This window comes from Staurois parvus, unplaced genomic scaffold, assembly GCF_062004578.1.
Source record: "Staurois parvus isolate SC_StPar_1 unplaced genomic scaffold, SC_StPar_1.0 ptg000287l, whole genome shotgun sequence".
Classification (NCBI taxonomy): Eukaryota; Metazoa; Chordata; class Amphibia; order Anura; family Ranidae; genus Staurois; species Staurois parvus.
This window is the reverse complement of record NW_028318083.1, coordinates 21,819,632-21,831,197: the sequence shown is the minus strand read 5'-3', so window position 1 is coordinate 21,831,197 and position 11,566 is coordinate 21,819,632. Positions and strand designations below refer to the sequence as shown.

General features: G+C 37.9%; 1 protein-coding gene across 1 annotated transcript in view; it reads right to left on the bottom strand.

The window, feature by feature from the left end:
- Positions 1–1,301: 1,301 nt before the first annotated feature.
- RNF182 (ring finger protein 182) overlaps positions 1,302–11,566 on the bottom strand; it is a 75,422-nt gene continuing 65,157 nt past the window's right edge. The window contains exon 2 of the mRNA XM_089682297.1: positions 1,302–6,054. Within this exon, the coding sequence (XP_089538423.1) occupies positions 5,090–5,830 (741 nt within the window). The 5' untranslated portion in view covers positions 5,831–6,054 and the 3' untranslated portion in view covers positions 1,302–5,089. The remainder of the gene's footprint in view (positions 6,055–11,566) is intronic.

Sequence of the window (11,566 nt, the reverse complement as noted above, 5' to 3'; positions counted from 1 at the left end):
GATTTTGCAACTTTGCTCAGCGATGTGCGAACTTGGTGCTATATTTCAAATTTCAGTGTTTTTGGTTTGATTATATTATTGAATTACATTTATTATTATTATATTATTATTTTTATGACTATTTATTAAATTTTAATTTATGATTTCGTGTTTCAAATTTTAACCCGGGATGTTTTCTAGACTCTTGTTCGGACAGATTTCAGTGAGTTATTCCTAAAAATTACAGGCCTACAATAAAGAAAATACATATTTCCATGAAAAAAAATGTACCGCTTTGAGCACAGAAATATGGACATAATTAGACCGCTAGGGAGGTTAACTTGAGTATACAACCTTGGCTTATCTGTCTTTAGCTGAGGAAACATTCTGGGGTTACAGAGTCCTGGCCAGGATGACCATAGGCTCTGAAGATGATAAAGCTACTTACAGTCATGAGGAAGCAAAGAAGAGCTGTGACTAGCAACATCGAGATCCCAAAGGCTCCTCCTGTGTTTCCGACATCAGACTGCATTTTATACCATGTGTTGTAATGGATTGTACAGTTGTTTTCATTATTCTATTTGACATGACAGCACATGAAAATGCACAGAAACTCAGACATTTTTTTTTACCAACAAAGTGCAATGTAGCACACAGATATGAAGAGGCTCATTAGATTCAATGTATTTTTATGACACATGTGGTTTTGTGCATTTCAAAGGGTAAGTAAAAATGGAAAGGTGTGAAGCAGGCCTAAATGATACAGTACTGGATATGTGTTATCTTCACATGCACACAGCTTTTCTTTCTTTAATTGACTTCAACAACCTCCCTAATGGGCCCCCATTTCACCACCTGGCAGTAATGCATAAAGGTTCATTTTTCTACTCCCAAAATGCATTTTAAGATGGTATACTTTGTACATTATAAGTGCACCACATTACATCTGGCCCACTTGACTGTTTTGACAGGTAGCGATCATATTTTCTCTACACACAAATCAACTTTCAACACAATGGAGGGCATAAATAACCTTGATCCAGCTTCTTTGACTTGCTTTGAAGCTTACCCTTTGGTACAAGAGATGCAACATTCATCTTCTCAGTGCAATTACGTCTGACAGATGCTACTCAATGTGGTATGCTTGTACATGGCCAAGCATATTGCACTCTATAAATGTGCCTATGACTATAAGCCCAGGGAGAGGAAACTGCAGTAATTATGTGTGCCAGTTGCTGGAGAAACAAATGATTTTCTAGTCAACAAATTGAAGATACACATTGCTCACAGTCACACAAATACATCACAAAGCACAACAGGGATCAATAAATAGATATTTTATGTAAATGTTTAACACATTCATTTGGGTTACTTGTAATATACATACGTTTTTTTCTTTACAAATCACAGAATAGACACAAAAGCAGATAGACCTAACTGCAAATATTACAACTGAATGTAAGACGTCACACACAAATTGTCAATTAGCACTGGACCTGCATCACATACTTCATATCACAAGTTCAATGTTAGCACCACACGTCAGCGTTAAACAGGATCCTATTCTCATACTAGTGCAGACAAAAGTCAATACATACAAAACAGATGAGTGCTATACTGAACTGTGCTACATTTGAGAATTAGGCTTCTAGCATAAACTCAATAATGCTCCTTTGGGGAAAGTTGCTCTATGAATCCCACACAACATTCATTGCTTAATTATAAAGTGAATCAGCATCCGTAGTACACAGTTTTGCTATTTAAAGGTTTGCTCAATTGTCTAACTTGTGTACACAGGCTACGTACTGGAATTGAAGTTTACTTGATGAATTTGCAGTTTATAATGCATATGACAATTCTAGCTTCTACACAACCTGAAGCATCGAAGCAAGTTTCTACTGGGATACCCCACTGAAAACATTTGGACCAGACTGAAAGAGACATTGATGTAAGCAATAGTATCAGTCATGCTTCTAGGGGGATAATCAGTTATTTGAATTAAGTACATGTAATAGCAAAACAGGTGGTTTACTTGCAAATAATTAGTACCCCATTAGTACATAATGCTATTCTCACAAACAATTACACCATAAAGACTTCATATGTCTTATTAAAATTGGAGAATGAAAAATTAGTCTAATTATTTATAACTCAGATGGTCTTATTCATATACTTTTATTATTTTAAAAAGGTTTGCGTGAAGAACAGGTGCTATAAAATGCATCTCTTCTGTTATTGATAGTAATATGAAGTGTATTGATTTCCTGTACACAGTAGAGGACCCATCATGAGCTAAGAATGTTTTTCCCCTTATATACTCATATCTATAATACAGTAGGCTGCAAGTGTATATGGACTGTGAACGGTCATCCTTTCTTCTACCATGGGTTTGCATGAGCTGTTCATTGCAGTAATACTCTCACTGCATAACACGGCCACAAGGGAAGGGGAAATTGAGGATGGGAGCCACAAGTCCATGAGCAGCGAAGGTGTTAAGGTTCGATGTAGCAAAAATGCAGTCAAATAAATGTACTAGGGAATAGTGTCTTTGGGACTTAGCAATAGAATACAAAAGTGAGCATTCACTGATAACAATTCTCTGTTTATAGCAGGTAAAAGTTTACTTTTTGTCTGATTATGTCCAAAAAAAGTGAAGTGACCTTTGCTCCTTTGCTGTATCTAACTTTTTCTGAATTTAGACATAAAAGAGAAAAACTGATTGGCTTTTGTGGAAAAAACAGTCTCTTTCAGTCTTGTGGTCAAGTTTAATTCTTATTGGCTATTGCACTTTGCTACATGCTTTTTTGTATCTTACAACTATGTGCATATAGTGAAAATCCTGAGCTTTGAATTAATTATTTTGCCATTTGGAAAGCTTTAGTATATCTATGTTAGAAAGCATTGTGTACATACCAGTTTTCTTTTAGTTTATCTTTAAATAAATGTGTTCTGTTGCAACAATATGACATTTTTGTCATAGCAGTTCAAGTATTTGTAATACCCAGTTGAGTAATTAAAAGCATAGCAAAATCTGTACTGAATATTTTATGCGCTTAACGCTAGGTGGATGCTTGATCTTTTTATCTGAAATAAGTGGGGGTTGTTTGGTGCAAATGTTGGTCGCAAAACATTTTCTGTGTAAATGTACAAACCCAACTCCTGCAATCTGTGCCTTTCACAAAAAATGGCCTGGTCAGGAAGGGGGGTAAATCTTCTGGAGGTCAAATGGTTAAATGGCATTATAAGACATGGATATAAAATTATGTTTTGTTCTCCTCATCTGAAGACTGTGTAACATGAAATGAAAAATATAGTATTAAAATGGCTGTGACTATATCTATGGCTGTTAAAAAGAAACTGCTTTCGGACACTGGCGTAGATGACACCATCTGGCTGCAGAATTATTTATCCAGACAGCAATGGAATCTAGCAAATGATTAGTACGAATGATTGCATGTATGATTCTGGGCCAGTGCCAGATTGCTATAAAACAGTCTGCACACAGAAATGACTTCGAATGACACAGAACCAAGTGGTAAGATTGCCATATAATGGGTCAGGCTTTTGCAACCGGTATTAGAAACATAAAGTTACTATTCTGCATATTATCCAATGCTGTTCATTAAGAATGTTTGCCATTGTGCCTAACATTAAAACAACTCTGAGTCAAAACATGGACAGGCTTCTTCAACCAGCCTGCTCAGTGAGAATGATAAAAATGCTAACAGTAAAGTATAAAAAAAATCTGGAATCTACAGTATGGTCACAAACTACTATTATACAAGCTTGTTAATTAGAGTGAAAAAATGGGCTTAGTAACTCATTTTAATTAGACAGTGTTCATCATCTTGTACTGGCTGATCTGAACTGAAATTTGAGGGCTGTGAGTTACAGCACATCATCACTACCCTTCACAGTAGAGCTTTGCTAAATAAAACCAAAAATGTATAAATGTCTACAAACTGTGAAATACATTCTGTGGGCAAAAAAAAAAATTATAAGAAGCTAGCTTTTTAACCAATTCAGATGTTAGTGCCATGTAACCAAGGCAATTTTTTTAAGAATGGGTACAAATAACTTTATTTAGATTTGTGAGAAGTTGGTAACAAATTGCAACCTTACATAAAACAAAATGAATAAGAGAGTTTTTCATATCCATGGCATGAAATCTGATGAAGGCCAAACCCCCTGAAATGTCTGATACCAAATTACTAATTTCTCTTGAATCTCCAGTAAGATTTTCAGTAGCAGTTTGTCTCCACTTTCTCTCAAAAGACTGTAACAAAATTTTAATTATCTAACCAGCTAGTTTTCCCCAATTATTTAATTGTTTTACATTGTGGAGAGTCCACAGATTGAGCATAATACCATGACTGGCTGCAGTAGTTGATCTGAACTAGTGGACTAAGACGGTAAAAGCCCGTATGTAAACTTGCCAGCAAACACACAAATTTGAAATAGTTAGTCTTAATGCCAATTCATTTTATGAATAGGTGTACAATCATTGCTGCTTGTAATAATTTTTTAGAACATATCTAAGGCCACAATTCACTCAGCTCTATTCAATTAGAGCAAATAATATCACACTTCCTAGATTAGGAATGGACATTATTTTCCCTGAGTTGTCTTACTGATATCAACATCACACAATTTTAGATAATGTGATACTATAGCGTGTACCCTGCTATCATTGCAGTCTCATCTTTTTCGACAACATCAGTTTAAGAAAAAAATCTAAATCTTTTTCAAAATACAAACTTGAATTAATTTACTAACACTTCTAGTACACAATCTGAACTTACAAATGAAGGTTCAGTTAAAACATCAATTTCAACAAGTTTTTTTCATAGTAAAGTAGATTGACAGTAGTAGAGTAGATTGGCTGCTGAATTTAAAGGTAAAATGTCAAAAAATACCCTTCTTGAATATATTAGATGTTTCTTTCATTTGACTTCAATGTGTTTCACTCAGCTTAGCACAAGAGATTAAGAAGACCAATGAAGATTTGGGTTGTAAATGCACCATTGGGCAGATTGCAGGATTTCCTTCTCTCATCAGCTGGTACAGTAAATAACACATGTTTGCTTTCTCCTGTTTTCCTCTTTATAGGTCAGGACGTGGACATACAATCCAAAAATTCATGGCATACGCACTGGCAGAAGCCATATACCATAAGTATAACAAGGCTAGAAGGAACAAGGCTTACAAAGACAACCCCAAGGGTTACTTTTTTTGATACCAGCAAATAGATCCCCAGAGGCAACGAGCTAAAGTAAAGTAGTCCTAGCAACCAAACAAAGACACGTACTGAGGTTTGGCAGATGAGTGATGTACAATTCCACACTGTCCAGTTCTGAGGCATTGAGACTGGGTCATATGTTGAAGGCCGGTAGAATTCTACCACAGGAGTAGCATTGAGGGATGGAGAATTTTCCCTCTGGACTTCCATTATGGTGATCACAAGGCAGTTGGTAGAACTGTGTGATGGAGTGACTAGAGTTGACAGGCGTTTTGGTGTTAGAAGCAACTCTGTAGGATTGTCTCCAGAACACCTTCCTTTGCCACCACATGTGAGGTTAAGTAAGATATTGTTGTCATCAGGGAGACTACTAACCTCATCCTCAGGTAGTCGAGTCTCAAACCTACAAAATGGACATACGATCACACATTGTGGAGACTCCACACAGTCCACAAGTTTGTACAGGCATTTGGCACATACTCTGTGACAACAGCCCAAAACTTTTGGTTTTCTCTGTCTTAAATTGTATCGGTTGTAACATATCTTGCATTCCAGCTCATCTGAGTTTAGGTTTGGAGACTCAGATGTATCTTCAGCTACTTGCCCAGTCATTGTGTCTGCCAGGAATCTCTGTAGGAATTTCCAGAAAATCAATGGGCCTCATGGGATGATTGTCAAAGTGTGCAGATTTTTATCCACCTTAACTGTACTCATAGTACAATCAAAGTGAAATATAAGACACCTAAGAGCTTCAGGCTTCATTACTTGAAAATGCTCCTCTAGTCCACATTTTCTCCACTTTCCACAATCTTCAGCTGCAGTCGCATTGCAGGATTCTGGAACAGAACAGTTTACATTGTTAGATTCATGTGTAAAGCCAGGAACTGAATTGATTTGCTGGCATTTTCTAGGCAGCGCAATGACACTGACACAATTGTCTTTACAGAAAGGGCTGAATGGCATTTTTTTCTCAGTTTCTGACTACTCTGTGCTAAATACAACAAGCAGAATGAAATATTCACATGAACCAAGAATTTAGCATTTAACTATGACACTCAAGTAAATATAATTTACATAATTTTAATAACTGAAAGGTCATAATCAGGTAATAAATAATGTAATAATAATAACTAATCAAAAACACACTACAAGCTTGTTGATGCACACGCAGTATTTTTTTTTTTATTACTGTATGGCGCGCACTTTTTCTGATTACTTCTATGTTTTAATATTTTTTAATTAATGAACAGTGGTGTGAATCTAAGTGCCCATACCCTAACCTTCTGGGATGTACAGTGGTGTGGATTTAAGTGTCCATACCGTAATTTTCTGGGACTCTAACTTTTTATTTTGGATACAGCACCAAACAGATTAGTTATCTGTAATGATGTTTATCCCATTGCCTGCAGGAAGATACTTCTAGTAAAAACCTGTTCAGTGCCTCCTTCAGAGCTCTCAGATACTGCCTTGAGCATCTGTCTTCCGGCACTAGGAAGGTCAACAGCAGCTGCTGAAAATAGTTGCACTGCTCACCCGCCTATTTTTGCTGTCTCTGACGTTCATATTGCTCTTACTACTCACAAAATGCATCGTGTTCTGTAAATAGAGGAGAAGCAATTAAATGACAGGATCTCCACCACAGAATGCAATGCATTGTGGGAGAATAGTCACATGAGTTTTGTGAATGACAGAAAGGGCAAATGGGGGCAGGTGAGTGGCGCAACTTTTCTCAGTAGCATCAGCTACTGTTTGCTGCTTAGGGCAGTATCTGGCAGGTTGAAGAAGGCACTAAATCCTAATGTAGACGTCAGCAATGACAAACTGCATCATTTTCTTATAACAGATTTCTTTTTAAGTGAATCTCTGTCCGGACTTTGTACACTAAAGTATTTGCGTACCCTGAGCAGTAGCAGTAAAACAACAACAAAGTAAATACCCAAATACTTTAATATTCATAGGCTAGAAACAAGTGCACTTTAAGAAATCTGATAAAACTTTCTCACAGAACCTAAGAATTTCTATTTGTAGTTTTAACCTATAATCATGACTTATTTGGCTATGTTATGTTTCTGTGCATCATATTTGTTTTTTGATTCCCAGATTATCCTCCATTTAATTTTTGTTAAAAAGAACCAGTTACAATTTGGTTTACACACAAAACATTAAACATTTCATCTTAAAGCGGAGTTCCACTCACCCTGTCAAGAAATAAAAGTCAGCAGCTACAAAAACTGTAGCTGCTGACTTTTAAAACACAGCCACTTCCCTGTCCCTCGGTCCTACGGTGTGTCCCCCGCAGTCGTCCTGTATTCCAGGAAGCCAGCATCTTCAGTGTGGGTACCCGGCTGTGACTGCTTGCGGCTTCACAGCCGGGTACCCACTGCCCATGTGCAAGTAGCGCTGTGTTTCATGAATGGCCCTGTAGTCTCCTGGGACCTGTCACATGTCCCAAAAGACTAGAGGGAGGGAGGGAGAACACTTTCCGCTAGGCGATTGGACCGGAAGTGGGAGTGGGTATCTGTCAAATTCGGGTACCTGCTCCCTGCCCCCCAAAGGTGCCAATGGGGGAGCTCCGCTTTAAATCCCTAAAGAGGAACTTCACCTTTTGGGTGAAGCTCCACTTTAAATACCTACAGTTCTGGAGGCTTGCTTATTAAATATGTACCTGTTTCTTAAAGTATATATGAACCCTCACCTTGTAAAACAAACCCATTCAGTTTAAAATAGAAATGGAAAGCAAAATATTTGTGTATAGATATAAACAAAATTGCAAATTCCTTTTTTCTCCTGTTTTATAAGTGATCACAAACCCCCTAAGAGCTTTATGCAGCTCAGAACAGAGAGCTGGGAAAGGAGAAACTGCAGTACATTGAACTTTCCAGTGAATGGCTGTGTGGTGATTGGGGGGAAGGTTGTGTAAGCAGAAGTCTGATCATTGGAGGAGAGCAGGCTGCGTTCACAGCACAGCTAGATAACTGACCACATTTTGTTCTCATGCCTAGTGTAGTCAGTGTTTATTAGGAAAGCAGAGGGACTGGCATTCAAACAAGTACATTGTACAGCACGCACATATCAGGAATATGAAATGTTGGGTTTACATATTCTTTCAACTTAGTTTTTCTGAGAGAGATTCTAGGATTAAAACAAAACTAAAGTCTCCATTTGGAAAACTGTGAACAGAAAAAATTGCAAAAAGATAAGCAATGTCTTTTCAGAAATAAAAAACCTACCTGCCTGCTCACAGTCTTCTTTTAAATGTACACTGAGCTGTGCATACATAGTAGTGAAATCATCCTGAGCTGGCTAGTCAAGATGGCCATAGCTTGGCACCTGAAAAAAGCCAGGTACGAGATGCCAACAAGGGACTGTTGAAGGAGAGGTGAATATTGTGGACTTTAAGTGCAGAGCTGAAAGACTTTGAGGTCTGACAAATGATGTCTTGTGAACTGCAAGGAGCCATGCAGATAATACATGTTGTCTCTTAGCTCCAGTACCTATAATCTAATAATTAGTGATGGGCTTTATGTACGAGACGATCGTAAGTGCGACTCCAAAATTCAGCAAACACACGAACAGTAAGGGCTTTTGGCGGGCTGTTCGCTCGCCATGCCCCACAATGTACTGCGCCCTGCCAAAAGGTCAGATGCAATGCTTTGGCCAGTCACAGTGTATGATAATGTTACAAAGGGGCGGGGGTAACGCCGCCCCCTTGTGATGTCATCATAGTATTTAAGAACTGTCATTGTGGTGCAGCTGTCAGATGGCCAGGAGCTAGCGTCGACAGTGGAGTGTTTTGTCTTTTTTTTTCTTTTTCAGGCCGGCAGTGGCAGCGGGCATTGTGACTGACATCGGATCTACTTCATGGGGGCATTTTTTTATTTTGGTTTTTATTAAAGGACTTGTGAAAGACTGTCTCCTATCATTCTTACACTACATTTTTTTTGTGAATGGGTAGCAGTACAATGTACCGCATACTCATTTACACAGGGGGGCCGGGATCTGGGGGCTTCCAGATTCGGATAAACTCCCCGCCCGCAGACCCCTACAACCACCGGCCAGGGTTGTGGGGAAGAGGCCCTTGTACCCATCAACATTTTTTTTAAAAACTGCGTGGGGGTTCCCCTCAGAATCCATACCAGACCTGAAAGCCTTGGTATGAATGGGAGGGGGGACCCCACGCCATTTAAAAAGAAAAAAAAAAGAATTGTCTGGCATTGACAATTCTTTTGACATTCAGCTGTCAGTGGGGAACCCCCACTGACAGCTGAAACATTGAAGAATGTTTAACTACTAAAATACCGCATGAACTTATAATATAACTCATGAGGTGTTTTAGTAGCTGAGCAGTATCTTACCAAATACTCAGATGTGTTCAGATACTGCTTAGAAAATTGTCCCAGTTTGAAGTTTAAGGTCAAACTTTCAGTGGGTTTGAATGTTCGACCGTGAACTGAACAGGGGGTGCTTGGCCCATCACTTGTAGTAATATACATTCTGTTGTGTTACACTGTTGTGCTCAATAGGGAAATAATGGACTAATATTTTGAAGCTTTACACATGAATACGTATCTTTATTTTTAGCCATCTGACTGTAATTTTTAAAAGTAATTTGACTCAGCTAAAAAGATGGATTTTTGCCCTGTTGTGTTAGCTTTGCAAATTTGGAATATAAGGAACCAATATACCACAAGAAAAAATTACATCCCACCAATCTCCTCAGTAACAAGTCTTCAATAAGTCTGAGGTGAAAGGTCATTTGAAGACTGATAATTGCTGCTCTGTCAAATGCCTGGCCTCAAAACATAACATTGTTGGATCAAATCTTAAGACATTAAAAGGAACTTTTTGGGATAAAATTTTTTTGAGTCGCCTATTTTGAGTCCATAAGAGGGTTGAATATCACCTGAATTTTGACAGTGGTTGGTCTATCAGCTGACTGTGTGCAGCATATGGACCCAAGCTGATGGACACAAACTCTTCAAGTGACCTTGGGCCACTTTACACTCCATGCATTGACAAAATAACTAAAGCTAATAAGAATAAACCTTTAAATAAGAAGTCAACGTGTGCAATAATCAGAATTAAACAATATCCAGCCTACTGCATTAGCTCATTTGTGACTGATTTGCTTTAAAATGTCACGCAGAAGCACTTTAACGATGTCCAAAAATACTCAAATTGTGCCACTGAACATGGGCAGAATGTGATATAAAAATATATAAATAATATATCTACTAATATATCTATCTATTTGAATTTGTCAAATCCTTATTGTTGCTTACTAGTTAAAATCTGCTGTAAAGTGGTCCATATAGTAAAATGCAGTCATACTTTATATTTGTACAAAAACCCATGACCTGTGACATTTTTAGATTTTACAAGTACAGGCATTTGCTCTAAATTACTGACAGTCAATCAAATGTGAAGCGTGAAAAAGCTATATTTAGTGCCATACAAAATACATTTACATTTTGCAAATCCATTCTCTGTAACTGTACATACCCTGTACATTTACATACCTCTATAAATTTACATAGCTCTTGTCATAAACTGTCAGAAGGTGACAAAGGAAAACAATTCGAAATATATTTTTTTAGTACACTAATTATGCAGAGCTTAAAGTGAACCTTTTTTTCCCCATGTAAGCAGAACAACAGGTTTACTTTAATGAAAGCCCCCCCAGCACTTGCCCATCTTCCATTTGCTTCTGTGCAACTTTGTTCAGCCGATCTGTGTAAGTGTGGCAACTTGAAGCTTAGTCAGGCTTAAAAACGCTCACCCTAGCCTCACATGACAGTGCTGCATGCTTCCCTATACCCTAAAGTACTTGCTTTTTTTCTTCACTCTTGGTGGTCAAATTTTGGGCCCGGGGAGTGAAGGGGTATTTCTAGTGGAAATTGAGGTGAACCTATTACTTTGCCTTGCATAATGCTCCATACCCAGCTGCTGTGAGCTGCTGGGGTATCGTGTGATCAATATGACCAAAGCGATCACATGATTACAATGTAAACAAAACAGTCAAGAATTGTTTCTATTTATGACTCCTTGCTTAGTGTTGTGAATCTGTGAATGGCCCATAGCTATCACATGGTACCTGACACCCTGTACCATGTGAACAGCTGTAGCCAATCACAGCATGTCAACAGAAAGCAAACTGTCATGAATGGAAAGCCATTCATTACAGTCAAATATTTCTTATAATATCATCGCTGTTATAAGCAAACCCAGTGTAAAAAAAAAAAAAATCCCTGAGCAGCCCCTTCTCCCCCAGAGTAGTACAGTGTCATTATGGTGAACTACTCCAATAATAACAGTATAGAAAAAAAAAGATGTTAAAAAAAAAACAAT